Source organism: Oncorhynchus kisutch, linkage group LG2 (genome assembly GCF_002021735.2).
Source record: "Oncorhynchus kisutch isolate 150728-3 linkage group LG2, Okis_V2, whole genome shotgun sequence".
NCBI lineage: Eukaryota > Metazoa > Chordata > Actinopteri > Salmoniformes > Salmonidae > Oncorhynchus > Oncorhynchus kisutch.
The window spans coordinates 77,358,131-77,379,644 of record NC_034175.2 but is presented as its reverse complement, the minus strand read 5'-3'; the positions used below and the strand labels follow the sequence as shown (position 1 = coordinate 77,379,644).

At 47.7% G+C, this 21,514-nt stretch overlaps 1 protein-coding gene across 1 annotated transcript in view; it reads right to left on the bottom strand.

Annotated features, from left to right (window-relative positions):
- The window catches only part of LOC109884202 (unconventional myosin-X), a 182,770-nt gene that overhangs the window by 39,089 nt on the left and 122,167 nt on the right, over window positions 1-21,514 (bottom strand). Inside the window, exon 22 of the mRNA XM_031802382.1 lies at window positions 7,133-8,213. Coding sequence (XP_031658242.1) covers window positions 7,133-8,213 — 1,081 coding nt within the window. The remainder of the gene's footprint in view (window positions 1-7,132; window positions 8,214-21,514) is intronic.

The following is a 21,514-nucleotide window of genomic DNA, read 5'->3' as shown; positions in this document are numbered from 1 at the left end:
GGCTAGGATAGTATGGTTCTGTTATAGATCTGGGACCAGGCTAGGATAGTATGGTTCTGTTATAGATCTGGGACCAGGCTAGGATAGTATGGTTCTGTTATAGATCTGGGACCAGGCTGGGATAGTATGGTTCTGTTATAGATCTGGGACCAGGCTGGGATAGTATGGTTCTGTTATAGATCTGGGACCAGGCTAGGATAGTATGGTTCTGTTATAGATCTGGGACCAGGCTAGGATAGTATGGTTATGTTATAGATCTGGGACCAGGCTAGGATAGTATGGTTATGTTATAGATCTGGGACCAGGCTAGGATAGTATGGTTCTGTTATAGATCTGGGACCAGGCTAGGATAGTATGGTTCTGTTATAGATCTGGGACCAGGCTAGGATAGTATGGTTCTGTTATAGATCTGGGACCAGGCTAGGATAGTATGGTTCTGTTATAGATCTGGGACCAGGCTAGGATAGTATGGTTCTGTTATAGATCTGGGACCAGGCTAGGATAGTATGGTTCTGTTATAGATCTGGGACCAGGCTAGGATAGTATGGTTCTGTTATAGATCTGGGACCAGGCTGGGATAGTATGGTTCTGTTATAGATCTGGGACCAGGCTAGGATAGTATGGTTCTGTTATAGATCTGGGACCAGGCTAGGATAGTATGGTTCTGTTATAGATCTGGGACCAGGCTAGGATAGTATGGTTCTGTTATAGATCTGGGACCAGGCTAGGATAGTATGGTTCTGTTATAGATCTGGGACCAGGCTGGGATAGTATGGTTCTGTTATAGATCTGGGACCAGGCTAGGATAGTATGGTTCTGTTATAGATCTGGGACCAGGCTAGGATAGTATGGTTCTGTTATAGATCTGGGACCAGGCTAGGATAGTATGGTTATGTTATAGATCTGGGACCAGGCTAGGATAGTATGGTTCTGTTATAGATCTGGGACCAGGCTAGGATAGTATGGTTCTGTTATAGATCTGGGACCAGGCTGGGATAGTATGGTTCTGTTATAGATCTGGGACCAGGCTAGGATAGTATGGTTCTGTTGTAGGTCTGGGACCAGGCTAGGATAGTATGGTTATGTTATAGGTCTGGGACCAGGCTAGGATAGTATGGTCCTGTTGTAGGTCTGGGACCAGCCTAAGATAGTATGGTTCTGTTGTAGGTCTCTGACCAGGCTAGGATAGTATGGTCCTGTTGTAGGTCTGGGACCAGGCTAGGATAGTATGGTTATGTTATAGATCTGGGACCAGGCTAGGATAGTATGGTTATGTTATAGATCTGGGACCAGGCTAGGATAGTATGGTTCTGTTATAGATCTGGGACCAGGCTAGGATAGTATGGTTCTGTTATAGATCTGGGACCAGGCTGGGATAGTATGGTTCTGTTATAGATCTGGGACCAGGCTAGGATAGTATGGTTCTGTTATAGATCTGGGACCAGGCTAGGATAGTATGGTTATGTTATAGATCTGGGACCAGGCTAGGATAGTATGGTTCTGTTGTAGGTCTGGGACCAGGCTAGGATAGTATGGTTATGTTATAGGTCTGGGACCAGGCTAGGATAGTATGGTCCTGTTGTAGGTCTGGGACCAGGCTAAGATAGTATGGTTCTGTTGTAGGTCTCTGACCAGGCTAGGATAGTATGGTCCTGTTGTAGGTCTGGGACCAGGCTAGGATAGTATGGTTATGTTATAGATCTGGGACCAGGCTAGGATAGTATGGTTCTGTTATAGATCTGGGACCAGGCTAGGATAGTATGGTTCTGTTATAGATCTGGGACCAGGCTGGGATAGTATGGTTCTGTTATAGATCTGGGACCAGGCTAGGATAGTATGGTTCTGTTATAGATCTGGGACCAGGCTAGGATAGTATGGTTCTGTTATAGATCTGGGACCAGGCTAGGATAGTATGGTTCTGTTATAGATCTGGGACCAGGCTAGGATAGTATGGTTCTGTTATAGATCTGGGACCAGGCTAGGATAGTATGGTTCTGTTATAGATCTGGGACCAGGCTAGGATAGTATGGTTCTGTTATAGATCTGGGACCAGGCTAGGATAGTATGGTTCTGTTATAGATCTGGGACCAGGCTAGGATAGTATGGTTCTGTTATAGATCTGGGACCAGGCTGGGATAGTATGGTTCTGTTGTAGGTCTGGGACCAGGCTAGGATAGTATGGTTCTGTTGTAGGTCTGGGACCAGGCTAGGATAGTATGTTTCTGTTGTAGGTCTGGGACCAGGCTAGGATAGTATTGTTCTGTTGTAGGTCTGGGACCAGGCTAGGATAGTATGTTTCTGTTGTAGGTCTGGGACCAGGCTAGGATAGTATGGTTCTGTTGTAGGTCTGGGACCAGGCTAGGATAGTATGGTTCTGTTGTAGGTCTGGGACCAGGCTAGGATAGTATGGTTCTGTTGTAGGTCTGGGACCAGGCTAGGATAGTATGTTTCTGTTGTAGGTCTGGGACCAGGCTAGGATAGTATGGTTCTGTTGTAGGTCTGGGACCAGGCTAGGATAGTATGTTTCTGTTGTAGGTCTGGGACCAGGCTAGGATAGTATTGTTCTGTTGTAGGTCTGGGACCAGGCTAGGATAGTATGTTTCTGTTGTAGGTCTGGGACCAGGCTAGGATAGTATGGTTCTGTTGTAGGTCTGGGACCAGGCTAGGATAGTATGTTTCTGTTGTAGGTCTGGGACCAGGCTAGGATAGTATGGTTCTGTTGTAGGTCTGGGACCAGGCCACAAAAGGTATATTTGACTGAAAGGCCTTTCTACTATTTGAGTCATGTATATATAAAAAATAAAATAATAAGTTGATTCTTTCCAATGTGTGATTTGGTTGGGTCTAATTGTGTTGCTGTCCTGGGGCTCTCTCTCTCTCTCTCTCTCTCTCTCTCTCTCTCTCTCTCTCCTTGTCTCTCTCTCCTTGTCTCTCAATTCAATTCAATTCAAGGGCTTTATTGGCATGGGAAACATGTGTTAACATTGCCAAAGCAAGTGAGGTAGACAACATACAAAGTGAATATATAAAGTGAAAAACAACAAAAATTAACAGTAAACATTACACATACAGAAGTCTCTCTCTCTCTCTCTCTCTCTCTCTCTCTCATACAGTACTCTGTATACCCTGGGCTCTCCATCCCTGTTCCTGCAGCTACCCAAGTGCTTAATTATTGAAAACAAATTCAATCTGTTGGGGAAGCTCAATAGTAACATGTTTTCACAATGAAACATATTTCATTAAACTGTTGACGGGGAGGAGATGGAAACGCATGGTACTGTATAGTTAAAGTTATTATGAAAATAATAACTTAGATGGGGGTGGGGGCCACCAACTTAGATGGGGGTGGGGGCCACCAACTTAGATGGGGGTGGGGGCCACCAACTTAGATGGGGGTGGGGGCCACCAACTTAGATGGGGTTGGGGGCCACCAACTTAGATGAGGTTGGGGGTCACCAACTTAGATGGGGGGTCCACCAACTTAGATGGGGGTGGGGGCCACCAACTTAGATGGGGGTGGGGGCCACCAACTTAGATGGGGGTGGGGGCCACCAACTTAGATGGGGTGGGGGCCACCAACTTAGATGGGGGTGGGGGCCACCAACTTAGATGGGGGTGGGGGCCACCAACTTAGATGGGGGTGGGGGCCACCAACTTAGATGGGGTTGGGGGCCACCAACTTAGATGGGGGTGGGGGCCACCAACTTAGATGGGGGGTCCACCAACTTAGATGGGGTTGGGGGCCACCAACTTAGATGGGGGTGGGGGCCACCAACTTAGATGGGGGTGGGGGCCACCAACTTCGATAACTGATGATCAATGGGCCCCACCCTGTTCGGTAATTTGACAATGCTTACTACAAGTTTAGATTCAGCAGCTGACCGCTAGACTAACTTACCAACTAACTGACCTATTAATCTAACTGTCAAAAGTAAATTGGGTCCTCGACTGGGTACCTAGTCTGCAAATGGGGGGGGGGGGGGGGGGGTGACCGCCAGTTGCCCATCCCGAGGCTAGACCAATTATATAACAAAGATGTCTTAAATCAGCCATGTGTCATCTGTGGTTGGCTATGTATTGTATAACAGCACTATTATTATATTAATTCAGGGTTTTGTCAGGCTTGGGCTCATAGATGGACCGATGCTCATGCATCAGCTCTAATATGCTTATGGGTGTTTTGAATGAATCATCACCTTTAGAAAGGGCTGTCCAGTTTGTTGTTAGGCTTTGAAACAACATCCACAACAAACATGTTTGACACTGTTAAAACCTGCTGTTGAACTGCTTTCTTCAATTTGATCATTACAGGGAGGTGAGTTAGAGTGGTTAGAGGGACAAGAGAGCCCTGAGTACCTGTCCATTAGGGACAACAGAGCCCTGAGTACCTGTCCATTAGGACCTGATGGAGGGACAAGAGAGCCCTGAGTACCTGTCCATTAGGACCTGATGGAGGGACAATAGAGCCCTGAGTACCTGTCCATTAGGACCTGATGGAGGGACAAGAGAGCCCTGAGTACCAGGCCATTAGGACCTGATGGAGGGACAAGAGAGCCCTGAGTACCAGGCCATTAGGACCTGATGTAGGGACAATAGAGCCCTGAGTACCTGTCCATTAGGACCTGATGGAGGGACAAGAGAGCCCTGAGTACCAGGCCATTAGGACCTGATGGAGGGACAAGAGAGCCCTGAGTACCAGGCCATTAGGACCTGATGGAGGGACAAGAGAGCCCTGAGTACCAGGCCATTAGGACCTGATGGAGGGACAATAGAGCCCTGAGTACCAGACCATTAGGACCTGATGGAGGGACAAGAGAGCCCTGAGTACCAGGCCATTAGGACCTGATGGAGGGACAATAGAGCCCTGAGTACCAGACCATTAGGACTTGATGGAGTGACAATAGAGCCCTGAGTACCAGGCCATTAGGACCTGATGGAGGGACAAGAGAGCCCTGAGTACCAGGCCATTAGGACCTGATGGTGGGACAATAGAGCCCTGAGTACCAGACCATTAGGACCTGATGGTGTGACAATAGAGCCCTGAGTACCAGACCATTAGGACCTGATGGAGGGACAATAGAGCCCTGAGTACCAGACCATTAGGACCTGATGGAGGGACAATAGAGCCCTGAGTACCAGACCATTAGGACCTGATGGAGGGACAAGAGAGCCCTGAGTACCAGGCCATTAGGACCTGATGGAGGGACAATAGAGCCCTGAGTACCAGACCATTAGGACCTGATGGAGGGACAACAGAGCCCTGAGTACCAGACCATTAGGGACAATAGAGCCCTGAGTACCAGGCCATTAGGACCTGATAGAGGGACAATAGAGCCCTGAGTACCAGGACATTAGGACCTAATAGAGGGACAATAGAGCCCTGAGTACCAGGCCATTAGGACCTGATAGAGGGACAATAGAGCCCTGAGTACCAGGACATTAGGACCTGATGGAGTGACAATAGAGCCCTGAGTACCAGGCCATTAGGACTTGATGGAGGGACAATAGAGCCCTGAGTACCAGGCCATTAGGACCTGATGGAGGGACAATAGAGCCCTGAGTAACAGGCCATTGGGACCTGATGGAGGGACAATAGAGCCCTGAGTACCAGACCATTAGGACCTGATGGAGTGACAATAGAGCCCTGAGTACCAGGACATTAGGACCTGATGGAGAGACAGTAGAGCCCTGAGTAACAGGCCGTTAGGACCTGATGGAGGGACAATAGAGCCCTGAGTACCAGGCCAGTGGGACCTGATGGAGGGACAATAGAGCCCTGAGTACCAGACCATTAGGACCTGATGGAGTGACAATAGAGCCCTGAGTACCAGGACATTAGGACCTGATGGAGAGACAGTAGAGCCCTGAGTACCAGGCCATTAGGACCTGATGGTATTTAGCAAGTTAGGTACCACCAAAGCATGGTGAGTGCAGAAAAAGGAGATTGCTGTGACTCAACGTTCATGTGGAATTTTACTGCGGTCATGACTCATGATTGCCCGTGTGGCGATAACACGGTCACCACAACAGCTCTAGCTGTAGTCTGTCAGAACAATATGACTGGGAGCCATGTGATCTGTGAAACACATGCTGCAGAAGGATGTACTTCCGTCCAACGGATCTGTGTAGCTAGATATGAGTAGTACTCGGTCAATATAAGGACAATCCATTTCAATGTACATCTACTGTAACACCGTATCATAACGACTAAAAAGCTAAAGGAAAACGCTCTTTTAACACTTTCAGTTTGTAGAACTGTTTCAGTATATCGATCTGTTTCAGTATATCAATCTGTTTCAGTATATCAATCTGTTTCAGTATATCAATCTGTTTCAGTATATCAATCTGTTTCAGTATATCGATCTGTTTCAGTATATCAATCTGTTTCAGTATATCAATCTGTTTCAGTATATCGATCTGTTTCAGTATATCGATCTGTTTCAGTATATCAATCTGTTTCAGTATATCAATCTGTTTCAGTATATCGATCTGTTTCAGTATATCAATCTGTTTCAGTATATCGATCTGTTTCAGTATATCAATCTGTTTCAGTATATCAATCTGTTTCAGTATATCGATCTGTTTCAGTATATCAATCTGTTTCAGTATATCGATCTGTTTCAGTATATCAATCTGTTTCAGTATATCAATCTGTTTCAGTATATCGATCTGTTTCAGTATATTGATCTGTTTCAGTATATCGATCTGTTTCAGTATATCGATCTGTTTCAGTATATCAATCTGTTTCAGTATATCGATCTGTTTCAGTATGTCGATCTGTTTCAGTATATCGATCTGTTTCAGTATATCGATCTGTTTCAGTATATCAATCTGTTTCAGTATATCAATCTGTTTCAGTATATCAATCTGTTTCAGTATATCGATCTGTTTCAGTATATCGATCTGTTTCAGTATATCAATCTGTTTCAGTATATCAATCTGTTTCAGTATATCGATCTGTTCAATATATCGATCTGTTTCAGTATATCAATCTGTTTCAGTATATCAATCTGTTTCAGTATATCAATCTGTTTCAGTATATCGATCTGTTTCAGTATATCGATCTTGAAAAGAGCGGATGCTTAATGACTAACATGTAAATGTAGTACAAGTATGTAAACATAGTACTCACAGAGTCTGAGCTGCCTCTGAAGGAGTCCAGGCTGTTCTGAGTACAGGATGATTTCCTCAGCACCTCCTCATCAGTAGCATGTCCGTCCGTGATACTGGCTCCGTCTCCCGAGCCTGTACTCCCCTGCACCTCCTCAAACTCCTCCTGGTCACAGTCTGACTCTGTGTCTGGTAGGATGCTAAAGGAGATCTCCTCCCTGGCTCCTGGGACAGGCTCAGTGGGCATAAAGTCTACCCTAGTGGGAGCCACGTCTCCTCTTCTCACTGGCACAGCCTCAGGGACTGTGGTGGGCATAACGTCTACCCTGGCGCAGGGTCTGTTGGGTATAACCTCAAATCTTCTGGGTACTCTGTTGATGTCTGGAGCCACCTCTGTTCTCCTGGTGGGTTGGTGGCACAAAGCTTTACCTCCTCCGGTGGTGAGGGCAGGGAGAGGAGGTGGAGCAGGGTGGTGTGTAGGGACACTAGATCCATAGGAGGTGAGGGGGTAGTAAACAGGGGGGCAACACGGGGCCTGTGAGAGGGCCAGGGCCTGTGCTACTAGTCCCTCAGCGAAGGCCGGAGGAGGAGGAGGGAGGGAGGAGAAGAGCTCCTGGTCCAGAGGGATCTCCGCAGGGAGAGGGAAGTCAGGAAGGGGGATACCACTACCGGGACACTCCTCCTTAGCATGGAAGCCCTCATCCACCTCCTCCACCTCCTCCTCGGCCTGGCCCAGGGGAGCGGTGCTCTCTGAGGGGTCGTGGAGATTCTCCTCGCTGGACAGACTCTGTTCGAGACCCCCAAAGTCCAGGAGCTCCAGGAACTCTGTAGCCACGCGAGACGCCTCCTTCTCCAGCCGGTAGATCTCTGCGTCCCTCCTCTGCCGGAGCTCCTCCCCGTTCCCTCCAAGGCCGTCCCCTAACATGGACACCCCATCCTCCTTCTGGCGCTGCAGCCTCTCAATCTCCTTCTCCAGTCGAAGGATCTCCTCCATCTGACGGGACTCCTCCTCAGAGGTGTGGGGGTGCAGGGAGTGGGACAGGGACACCTCCTTGTGGTACACCTCCTCATGGGGAGCAAGATACTCCATCCTCAGGGAGTTCCTAAAGGGAGAGAAGAAGAGAAAGAACATGATTAGATGGTAAACTGATGGCTGATAGTACAGCACCAGTGTATGTTGGTTGGCTGATGGCTGACAGTACAGTACCAGTGTATGTTGGTTGGTTGGTTGATTGGCTGATGGCTGACAGTACAGTACCAGTGTATGTTGGTTGGCTGATGGCTGACAGTACCAGTGTATGTTGGTTGGCTGATGGCTGACAGTACAGTCCCAGTGTATGTTGGTTGGCTGATGGCTGACAGTACCAGTGTATGTTGGTTGGCTGATGGCTGACAGTACAGTACCAGTGTATGTTGGTTGGCTGATGGCTGACAGTACAGTACCAGTATATGTTGGTTTGCTGATGACTGACAGTACAGTACCAGTGTATGTTGGTTGGCTGATGGCTGATAGTACAGAACCAGTGTATGTTGGTTGGTTGGTTGGTTGGTTGGCTGATGGCTGACAGTACAGTACCAGTGTATGTAGGTTGGCTGACGGCTGACAGTACCAGTGTATATTGATTGGCTGATGGCTGACAGTACAGTACCAGTGTATGTTGGTTGGCTGATGGCTGACAGTACAGTACCAGTGTATGTTGGTTGGTTGGCTGATGGCCGACAGTACAGTACCAGTGTATGTTGGTTGGTTGGCTGATGGCTGACAGTACAGTACCAGTGTATGTAGGTTGGCTGACGGCTGACAGTACCAGTGTATGTTGATTGGCTGATGGCTGACAGTACAGTACCAGTGTATGTTGGTTGGCTGATGGCTGATAGTACAGTACCAGTGTATGTTGGTTGGCTGATGGCTGACAGTACAGTACCAGTGTATGTTGGTTGGTTGGCTGATGGCTGACAGTACAGTACCAGTGTATGTTGGTTGGTTAACTGATGGCTGACAGTACAGTACCAGTGTATGTTGGTTGGCTGATGGCTGACAGTACAGTACCAGTGTATGTTGGTGGGTTGGCTGATGGCTAATAGTACAGTACCAGTGTATGTTGGTTGGTTGGCTGATGGCTGACAGTACAGTACCAGTGTATGTTGGTTGGCTGACGGCTGACAGTACCAGTGTATGTTGGTTGGCTGATGGCTGATAGTACAGTACCAGTGTATGTTGGTTGGCTGATGGTTGACAGTACAGTATCAGTGTATGTTGGTTGGCTGATGGCTGACAGTACAGTACCAGTGTATGTTGGTTGGCTGATGGCTGACAGTACAGTACCAGTGTATGTTGGTTGGCTGATGGCTGACAGTACAGTACCAGTGTATGTTGGTTGGTTGGCTGATGGCTGACAGTACAGTACCAGTGTATGTTGGTTGGTTGGCTGATGGCTGACAGTACAGTACCAGTGTATGTTGGTTGGCTGATGGCTGACAGTACAGTACCAGTGTATGTAGGTTGGATGGCTGACAGTATAGTACCAGTGTATGTTGGTGGGTTGGCTGATGGCTAATAGTACAGTACCAGTGTATGTAGGTTGACTGACGGCTGACAGTACCAGTGTATGTTGGTTGGCTGATGGCTGACAGTACAGTACCAGTGTATGTTGATTGGTTGGCTGATGACTGACAGTACAGTACCAGTGTATGTTGGTTGGCTGATGGCTGATAGTACAGTACCAGTGTATGTTGGTTTGTTGGCTGATGGCTGACAGTACAGTACCAGTGTATGTAGGTTGGTTGGCTGATGGCTGACAGTACAGTACCAGTGTATGTTGGTGGGTTGGCTGATGGCTAATAGTACAGTACCAGTGTATGTTGGTTGGCTGATGGTTGACAGTACAGTATCAGTGTATGTTGGTTGGCTGATGGCTGACAGTACAGTACCAGTGTATGTTGGTTGCCTGATGGCTGACAGTACAGTACCAGTGTATGTTGGTTGGCTGATGGCTGACAGTACAGTACCAGTGTATGTTGGTTGGTTGACAGTACAGTACCAGTGTATGTTGGTTGGCTGATGGTTGACAGTACAGTACCAGTGTATGTGGGTTGGCTGATGGCTGATAGTACAGTACCAGTGTATGTTGGTTGGCTGATGGTTGACAGTACAGTATCAGTGTATGTTGGTTGGCTGATGGCTGACAGTAGGGTACCAGTGTATGTTGGTTGGCTGATGGCTGACAGTACAGTACCAGTGTATGTTGGTTGGCTGATGGCTGACAGTACAGTACCAGTGTATGTTGGTTGGCTGATGGCTGACAGTACAGTACCAGTGTATGTTGGTGGGTTGGCTGATGGCTAATAGTACAGTACCAGTGTATGTAGGTTGACTGACGGCTGACAGTACCAGTGTATGTTGGTTGGCTGATGGCTGACAGTACATTACCAGTGTATGTTGATTGGTTGGCTGATGACTGACAGTACAGTACCAGTGTATGTTGGTTGGCTGATGGCTGATAGTACAGTACCAGTGTATGTTGGTTGGCTGATGGCTGACAGTACAGTACCAGTGTATGTGGGTTGGTTGGTTGGCTGATGGTACAGTACCAGTGTATGTTGGTTGGCTGATGGCTGACAGTACAGTACCAGTGTATGTTGGTTGGCTGATGGCTGACAGTACAGTACCAGTGTATGTTGGTTGGCTGATGGCTGACAGTACAGTACCAGTGTATGTTGGTTGGCTGATGGCTGATAGTACAGTACCAGTGTATGTTGGTTGGCTGATGGCTGATAGTACAGTACCAGTGTATGTGGGTTGGCTGATGGCTGATAGTACAGTACCAGTGTATGTTGGTTGGTTGGCTGATGGCTGACAGTACAGTACCAGTGTATGTTGGTTGGTTGGCTGATGGCTGACAGTACAGTACCAGTGTATGTTGGTTGGTTGGCTGATGGCTGACAGTACAGTACCAGTGTATGTTGGTTGGTTGGCTGATGGCTGACAGTACAGTACCAGTGTATGTTTGTTGGTTGGCTGATGGCTTACAGTACAGTACCAGTGTATGTTGGTTGGCTGATGGCTGACAGTACAGTACCAGTGTATGTAGGTTGGTTGGCTGATGGCTGACAGTACAGTACCAGTGTATGTTGGTGGGTTGGCTGATGGCTAATAGTACAGTACCAGTGTATGTAGGTTGACTGACGGCTGACAGTACCAGTGTATGTTGGTTGGCTGATGGCTGACAGTACAGTACCAGTGTATGTTGATTGGTTGGCTGATGACTGACAGTACAGTACCAGTGTTTGTTGGTTGGCTGATGGCTGATAGTACAGTACCAGTGTATGTTGGTTGGCTGATGGCTGACAGTACAGTACCAGTGTATGTGGGTTGGTTGGTTGTCTGATGGTACAGTACCAGTGTATGTTGGTTGGCTGATGGCTGACAGTACCAGTGTATGTTGGTTGGTTGGCAGATGGCTGACAGTACAGTAATAGTGTATGTTGGTTGGCTGATGGCTGACAGTACCAGTGTATGTTGGTTGGCTGATGGCTGACAGTACAGTACCAGTGTATGTTGGTTGGCTGATGGCTGATAGTACAGTACCAGTGTATGTTGGTTGGCTGATGGCTGACAGTACAGTACCAGTGTATGTTGGTTGGTTGGCTGATGGCTGACAGTACAGTACCAGTGGATGTTGATTGGCTGATGGCTGATAGTACAGTACCAGTGTATGTTGGTTGGCTGATGGCTGACATTACAGTACCAGTGTATGTTGGTTGGCTGATGGCTGATAGTAAAGTACCAGTGGATGTTGATTGGCTGATGGCTGACAGTACAGTACCAGTGTATGTTGGTTGGCTGATGGCTGATAGTACAGTACCAGTGTATGTTGGTTGGCTGATGGCTGATAGTAAAGTACCAGTGGATGTTGATTGGCTGATGGCTGACAGTACAGTACCAGTGTATGTTGGTTGGCTGATGGCTGACAGTACAGTACCAGTGTATGTTGGTTGGCTGATGGCTGACAGTATAGTACCAGTGTATGTTGGTTGGCTGATGGCTGATAGTACAGTACCAGTGTATGTTGGTTGGCTGATGGCTGATAGTACAGTACCAGTGTATGTGGGTTGGCGGATGGCTGATAGTACAGTACCAGTGTATGTTGGTTGGTTGGCTGATAGTACAGTACCAGTGTATGTTGGTTGGTTGGCTGATGGCTGACAGTACAGTACCAGTGTATGTTGGTTGGTTGGCTGATGGCTGACAGTACAGTACCAGTGTATGTTGGTTGGTTGGCTGATGGCTGACAGTACAGTACCAGTGTATGTTGGTTGGTTGGCTGATGGCTGACAGTACAGTACCAGTGTATGTTGGTTGGTTGGCTGATGGCTGACAGTACAGTACCAGTGTATGTTGGTTGCCTGATGGCTGACAGTACAGTACCAGTGTATGTAGGTTGGTTGGCTGATGGCTGACAGTACAGTACCAGTGTATGTTGGTGGGTTGGCTGATGGCTAATAGTACAGTACCAGTGTATGTGGGTTGGCTGATGGCTGACAGTACAGTACCAGTGTATGTTGGTTGGCTGATGGCTGACAGTACCAGTGTATGTTGGTTGGTTGGCAAATGGCTGACAGTATAGTACCAGTGTATGTTGGTTGGCTGATGGCTGACAGTACCAGTGTATGTTGGTTGGCTGATGGCTGACAGTACAGTACCAGTGTATGTTGGTTGGCTGATAGCTGATAGTACAGTACCAGTGTATGTTGGTTGGCTGATGGCTGACAGTACAGTACCAGTGTATGTTGGTTGGTTGGCTGATGGCTGACAGTACAGTACCAGTGGATGTTGAATGGCTGATGGCTGATAGTACAGTACCAGTGTATGTTGGTTGGCTGATGGCTGACAGTACAGTACCAGTGTATGTTGGTTGGCTGATGGCTGATAGTAAAGTACCAGTGGATGTTGATTGGCTGATGGCTGACAGTACAGTACCAGTGTATGTTGGTTGGCTGATGGCTGACAGTACAGTACCAGTGTATGTTGGTTGGCTGATGGCTGATAGTACAGTACCAGTGTATGTTGGTTGGCTGATGGCTGATAGTACAGTACCAGTGTATGTGGGTTGGCTGATGGCTGATAGTACAGTACCAGTGTATGTTGGTTGGTTGGCTGATGGCTGATAGTACAGTACCAGTGTATGTGGGTTGGCTGATGGCTGACAGTACAGTACCAGTGTATGTTGGTTGGCTGACGGCTGACAGTACCAGTGTATGTTGATTGGCTGATGGTTGACAGTACAGTACCAGTGTATGTTGATTGGCTGATGGCTGACAGTACAGTACCAGTGTACGTTGGTTGGCTGATGGCTGACAGTACCAGTGTATGTTGGTTGGCTGATGGCTGACAGTACCGTCCCAGTGTATGTTGGTTGGCTGATGGCTGACAGTACAGTCCCAGTGTATGTTGGTTGGCTGATGGCTGACAGTACCAGTGTATGTTGGTTGGCTGATGGCTGACAGTACAGTACCAGTGTATGTTGGTTGGCTGATGGCTGACAGTACAGTACCAGTATATGTTGGTTTGCTGATGACTGACAGTACAGTACCAGTGTATGTTGGTTGGTTGGCTGATGGCTGACAGTACAGTACCAGTGTATGTAGGTTGGCTGACGGCTGACAGTACCAGTGTATGTTGATTGGCTGATGGCTGACAGTACAGTACCAGTGTATATTGGTTGACTGATGGCTGACAGTACAGTACCAGTGTATGTTGGTTGGCTGATGGCTGACAGTACAGTACCAGTGTATGTAGGTTGTTTGGCTGATGGCTGACAGTACAGTACCAGTGTATGTTGGTGGGTTGGCTGATGGCTAATAGTACAGTACCAGTGTATGTAGGTTGACTGACGGCTGACAGTACCAGTGTATGTTGGTTGGCTGATGGCTGACAGTACAGTACCAGTGTATGTTGATTGGTTGGCTGATGACTGACAGTACAGTACCAGTGTATGTTGGTTGGCTGATGGCTGATAGTACAGTACCAGTGTATGTTGGTTGGCTGATGGCTGACAGTACAGTACCAGTGTATGTGGGTTGGTTGGTTGGCTGATGGTACAGTACCAGTGTATGTTGGTTGGCTGATGGCTGACAGTACCAGTGTATGTTGGTTGGTTGGCAGATGGCTGACAGTACAGTACCAGTGTATGTTGGTTGGCTGATGGCTGACAGTACCAGTGTATGTTGGTTGGCTGATGGCTGACAGTACAGTACCAGTGTATGTTGGTTGGCTGATGGCTGATAGTACAGTACCAGTGTATGTTGGTTGGCTGATGGCTGACAGTACAGTACCAGTGTATGTTGGTTGGTTGGCTGATGGCTGACAGTACAGTACCAGTGGATGTTGATTGGCTGATGGCTGATAGTACAGTACCAGTGTATGTTGGTTGGCTGATGGCTGACAGTACAGTACCAGTGTATGTAGGTTGGCTGATGGCTGATAGTAAAGTACCAGTGGATGTTGATTGGCTGATGGCTGACAGTACAGTACCAGTGTATGTTGGTTGGCTGATGGCTGATAGTACAGTACCAGTGTATGTTGGTTGGCTGATGGCTGATAGTAAAGTTCCAGTGGATGTTGATTGGCTGATGGCTGACAGTACAGTACCAGTGTATGTTGGTTGGCTGATGGCTGACAGTACAGTACCAGTGTATGTTGGTTGGCTGATGGCTGACAGTACAGTACCAGTGTATGTTGGTTGGCTGATGGCTGACAGTACAGTACCAGTGTATGTTGGTTGGCTGATGGCTGATAGTACAGTACCAGTGTATGTTGGTTGGCTGATGGCTGATAGTACAGTGCCAGTGTATGTGGGTTGGCTGATGGCTGATAGTACAGTACCAGTGTATGTTGGTTGGCTGGCTGATGGCTGATTGTACAGTACCAGTGTATGTTGGTTGGTTGGCTGATGGCTGACAGTACAGTACCAGTGTATGTTGGTTGGTTGGCTGATGGCTGACAGTACAGTACCAGTGTATGTTGGTTGGTTGGCTGATGGCTGACAGTACAGTACCAGTGTATGTTGGTTGGTTGGCTGATGGCTGACAGTACAGTACCAGTGTATGTTGGTTGCCTGATGGCTGACAGTACAGTACCAGTGTATGTAGGTTGGTTGGCTGATGGCTGACAGTACAGTACCAGTGTATGTTGGTGGGTTGGCTGATGGCTAATAGTACAGTACCAGTGTATGTAGGTTGACTGACAGCTGACAGTACCAGTGTATGTTGATTGGTTGGCTGATGACTGACAGTACAGTACCAGTGTATGTTGGTTGGCTGATGGCTGATAGTACAGTACCAGTGTATGTTGGTTGGCTGATGGCTGACAGTAAGGTACCAGTGTATGTGGGTTGGTTGGTTGGCTGATGGTACAGTACCAGTGTATGTTGGTTGGCTGATGGCTGACAGTACAACTGTATGTTGGTTGGTTGACAGATGGCTGACAGTACAGTACCAGTGTATGTTGGTTGGCTGATGGCTGACAGTACAGTACCAGTGTATGTTGGTTGGCTGATGGCTGACAGTACCAGTGTATGTTGGTTGGTTGGCAAATGGCTGACAGTATAGTACCAGTGTATGTTGGTTGGCTGATGGCTGACAGTACCAGTGTATGTTGGTTGGCTGATGGCTGACAGTACAGTACCAGTGTATGTTGGTTGGCTGATGGCTGATAGTACAGTACCAGTGTATGTTGGTTGGCTGATGGCTGACAGTACAGTACCAGTGTATGTTGGTTGGTTGGCTGATGGCTGACAGTACAGTACCAGTGGATGTTGATTGGCTGATGGCTGATAGTACAGTACCAGTGTATGTTGGTTGGCTGATGGCTGACAGTACAGTACCAGTGTATGTTGGTTGGCTGATGGCTGATAGTACAGTACCAGTGTATGTTGGTTGGCTGATGGCTGATAGTACAGTACCAGTGTATGTGGGTTGGCTGATGGCTGACAGTACAGTACCAGTGTATGTTGGTTGGCTGACGGCTGACAGTACCAGTGTATGTTGATTGGCTGATGGTTGACAGTACAGTACCAGTGTATGTTGATTGGCTGATGGCTGACAGTACAGTACCAGTGTATGTTGGTTGGCTGATGGCTGATAGTACAGTACCAGTGTATGTGGGTTGGCTGATGGCTGATAGTACAGTACCAGTGTATGTTGGTTGGCTGATGGCTGATAGTACAGTACCAGTGTATGTTGGTTGGCTGATGGCTGACAGTACAGTACCAGTGTATGTTGGTTGGCTGATGGCTGACAGTACAGTACCAGTGTATGTTGGTTGGCTGATGGCTGACAGTACCAGTGTATGTTGGTTGGTTGGCAGATGGCTGACAGTACAGTACCAGTGTATGTTGGTTGGCTGATGGCTGACAGTACCAGTGTATGTTGGTTGGCTGATGGCTGACAGTACAGTACCAGTGTATGTTGGTTGGCTGATGGCTGATAGTACAGTACCAGTGTATGTTGGTTGGCTGATGGCTGACAGTACAGTACCAGTGTATGTTGGTTGGTTGGCTGATGGCTGACAGTACAGTACCAGTGGATGTTGATTGGCTGATGGCTGATAGTACAGTACCAGTGTATGTTGGTTGGCTGATGGCTGACAGTACAGTACCAGTGTATGTAGGTTGGCTGATGGCTGATAGTAAAGTACCAGTGGATGTTGATTGGCTGATGGCTGACAGTACAGTACCAGTGTATGTTGGTTGGCTGATGGCTGATAGTACAGTACCAGTGTATGTTGGTTGGCTGATGGCTGATAGTAAAGTTCCAGTGGATGTTGATTGGCTGATGGCTGACAGTACAGTACCAGTGTATGTTGGTTGGCTGATGGCTGACAGTACAGTACCAGTGTATGTTGGTTGGCTGATGGCTGACAGTACAGTACCAGTGTATGTTGGTTGGCTGATGGCTGACAGTACAGTACCAGTGTATGTTGGTTGGCTGATGGCTGATAGTACAGTACCAGTGTATGTTGGTTGGCTGATGGCTGATAGTACAGTGCCAGTGTATGTGGGTTGGCTGATGGCTGATAGTACAGTACCAGTGTATGTTGGTTGGCTGGCTGATGGCTGATAGTACAGTACCAGTGTATGTTGGTTGGTTGGCTGATGGCTGACAGTACAGTACAGGTGTATGTTGGTTGGTTGGCTGATGGCTGACAGTACAGTACCAGTGTATGTTGGTTGGTTGGCTGATGGCTGACAGTACAGTACCAGTGTATGTTGGTTGGTTGGCTGATGGCTGACAGTACAGTACCAGTGTATGTTGGTTGCCTGATGGCTGACAGTACAGTACCAGTGGATGTTGAATGGCTGATGGCTGATAGTACAGTACCAGTGTATGTTGGTTGGCTGATGGCTGACAGTACAGTACCAGTGTATGTTGGTTGGCTGATGGCTGATAGTAAAGTACCAGTGGATGTTGATTGGCTGATGGCTGACAGTACAGTACCAGTGTATGTTGGTTGGCTGATGGCTGACAGTACAGTACCAGTGTATGTTGGTTGGCTGATGGCTGATAGTACAGTACCAGTGTATGTTGGTTGGCTGATGGCTGATAGTACAGTACCAGTGTATGTGGGTTGGCTGATGGCTGATAGTACAGTACCAGTGTATGTTGGTTGGTTGGCTGATGGCTGATAGTACAGTACCAGTGTATGTGGGTTGGCTGATGGCTGACAGTACAGTACCAGTGTATGTTGGTTGGCTGACGGCTGACAGTACCAGTGTATGTTGATTGGCTGATGGTTGACAGTACAGTACCAGTGTATGTTGATTGGCTGATGGCTGACAGTACAGTACCAGTGTACGTTGGTTGGCTGATGGCTGACAGTACCAGTGTATGTTGGTTGGCTGATGGCTGACAGTACCGTCCCAGTGTATGTTGGTTGGCTGATGGCTGACAGTACAGTCCCAGTGTATGTTGGTTGGCTGATGGCTGACAGTACCAGTGTATGTTGGTTGGCTGATGGCTGACAGTACAGTACCAGTGTATGTTGGTTGGCTGATGGCTGACAGTACAGTACCAGTATATGTTGGTTTGCTGATGACTGACAGTACAGTACCAGTGTATGTTGGTTGGTTGGCTGATGGCTGACAGTACAGTACCAGTGTATGTAGGTTGGCTGACGGCTGACAGTACCAGTGTATGTTGATTGGCTGATGGCTGACAGTACAGTACCAGTGTATATTGGTTGACTGATGGCTGACAGTACAGTACCAGTGTATGTTGGTTGGCTGATGGCTGACAGTACAGTACCAGTGTATGTAGGTTGTTTGGCTGATGGCTGACAGTACAGTACCAGTGTATGTTGGTGGGTTGGCTGATGGCTAATAGTACAGTACCAGTGTATGTAGGTTGACTGACGGCTGACAGTACCAGTGTATGTTGGTTGGCTGATGGCTGACAGTACAGTACCAGTGTATGTTGATTGGTTGGCTGATGACTGACAGTACAGTACCAGTGTATGTTGGTTGGCTGATGGCTGATAGTACAGTACCAGTGTATGTTGGTTGGCTGATGGCTGACAGTACAGTACCAGTGTATGTGGGTTGGTTGGTTGGCTGATGGTACAGTACCAGTGTATGTTGGTTGGCTGATGGCTGACAGTACCAGTGTATGTTGGTTGGTTGGCAGATGGCTGACAGTACAGTACCAGTGTATGTTGGTTGGCTGATGGCTGACAGTACCAGTGTATGTTGGTTGGCTGATGGCTGACAGTACAGTACCAGTGTATGTTGGTTGGCTGATGGCTGATAGTACAGTACCAGTGTATGTTGGTTGGCTGATGGCTGACAGTACAGTACCAGTGTATGTTGGTTGGTTGGCTGATGGCTGACAGTACAGTACCAGTGGATGTTGATTGGCTGATGGCTGATAGTACAGTACCAGTGTATGTTGGTTGGCTGATGGCTGACAGTACAGTACCAGTGTATGTAGGTTGGCTGATGGCTGATAGTAAAGTACCAGTGGATGTTGATTGGCTGATGGCTGACAGTACAGTACCAGTGTATGTTGGTTGGCTGATGGCTGATAGTACAGTACCAGTGTATGTTGGTTGGCTGATGGCTGATAGTAAAGTTCCAGTGGATGTTGATTGGCTGATGGCTGACAGTACAGTACCAGTGTATGTTGGTTGGCTGATGGCTGACAGTACAGTACCAGTGTATGTTGGTTGGCTGATGGCTGACAGTACAGTACCAGTGTATGTTGGTTGGCTGATGGCTGACAGTACAGTACCAGTGTATGTTGGTTGGCTGATGGCTGATAGTACAGTACCAGTGTATGTTGGTTGGCTGATGGCTGATAGTACAGTGCCAGTGTATGTGGGTTGGCTGATGGCTGATAGTACAGTACCAGTGTATGTTGGTTGGCTGGCTGATGGCTGATTGTACAGTACCAGTGTATGTTGGTTGGTTGGCTGATGGCTGACAGTACAGTACCAGTGTATGTTGGTTGGTTGGCTGATGGCTGACAGTACAGTACCAGTGTATGTTGGTTGGTTGGCTGATGGCTGACAGTACAGTACCAGTGTATGTTGGTTGGTTGGCTGATGGCTGACAGTACAGTACCAGTGTATGTTGGTTGCCTGATGGCTGACAGTACAGTACCAGTGTATGTAGGTTGGTTGGCTGATGGCTGACAGTACAGTACCAGTGTATGTTGGTGGGTTGGCTGATGGCTAATAGTACAGTACCAGTGTATGTAGGTTGACTGACAGCTGACAGTACCAGTGTATGTTGATTGGTTGGCTGATGACTGACAGTACAGTACCAGTGTATGTTGGTTGGCTGATGGCTGATAGTACAGTACCAGTGTATGTTGGTTGGCTGATGGCTGACAGTAAGGTACCAGTGTATGTGGGTTGGTTGGTTGGCTGATGGTACAGTACCAGTGTATGTTGGTTGGCTGATGGCTGACAGTACAACTGTATGTTGGTTGGTTGACAGATGGCTGACAGTACAGTACCAGTGTATGTTGGTTGGCTGATGGCTGACAGTACAGTACCAGTGTATGTTGGTTGGCTGATGGCTGACAGTACCAGTGTATGTTGGTTGGTTGGCAAATGGCTGACAGTATAGTACCAGTGTATGTTGGTTGGCTGATGGCTGACAGTACCAGTGTATGTTGGTTGGCTGATGGCTGACAGTACAGTACCAGTGTATGTTGGTTGGCTGATGGCTGATAGTACAGTACCAGTGTATGTTGGTTGGCTGATGGCTGACAGTACAGTACCAGTGTATGTTGGTTGGTTGGCTGATGGCTGACAGTACAGTACCAGTGGATGTTGATTGGCTGATGGCTGATAGTACAGTACCAGTGTATGTTGGTTGGCTGATGGCTGACAGTACAGTACCAGTGTATGTAGGTTGGCTGATGGCTGATAGTAAAGTACCAGTGGATGTTGATTGGCTGATGGCTGACAGTACAGTACCAGTGTATGTTGGTTGGCTGATGGCTGATAGTACAGTACCAGTGTATGTTGGTTGGCTGATGGCTGATAGTAAAGTTCCAGTGGATGTTGATTGGCTGATGGCTGACAGTACAGTACCAGTGTATGTTGGTTGGCTGATGGCTGACAGTACAGTACCAGTGTATGTTGGTTGGCTGATGGCTGACAGTACAGTACCAGTGTATGTTGGTTGGCTGATGGCTGACAGTACAGTACCAGTGTATGTTGGTTGGCTGATGGCTGATAGTACAGTACCAGTGTATGTTGGTTGGCTGATGGCTGATAGTACAGTGCCAGTGTATGTGGGTTGGCTGATGGCTGATAGTACAGTACCAGTGTATGTTGGTTGGCTGGCTGATGGCTGATTGTACAGTACCAGTGTATGTTGGTTGGTTGGCTGATGGCTGACAGTACAGTACCAGTGTATGTTGGTTGGTTGGCTGATGGCTGACAGTACAGTACCAGTGTATGTTGGTTGGTTGGCTGATGGCTGACAGTACAGTACCAGTGTATGTTGGTTGGTTGGCTGATGGCTGACAGTACAGTACCAGTGTATGTTGGTTGCCTGATGGCTGACAGTACAGTACCAGTGTATGTAGGTTGGTTGGCTGATGGCTGACAGTACAGTACCAGTGTATGTTGGTGGGTTGGCTGATGGCTAATAGTACAGTACCAGTGTATGTAGGTTGACTGACAGCTGACAGTACCAGTGTATGTTGATTGGTTGGCTGATGACTGACAGTACAGTACCAGTGTATGTTGGTTGGCTGATGGCTGATAGTACAGTACCAGTGTATGTTGGTTGGCTGATGGCTGACAGTAAGGTACCAGTGTATGTGGGTTGGTTGGTTGGCTGATGGTACAGTACCAGTGTATGTTGGTTGGCTGATGGCTGACAGTACAACT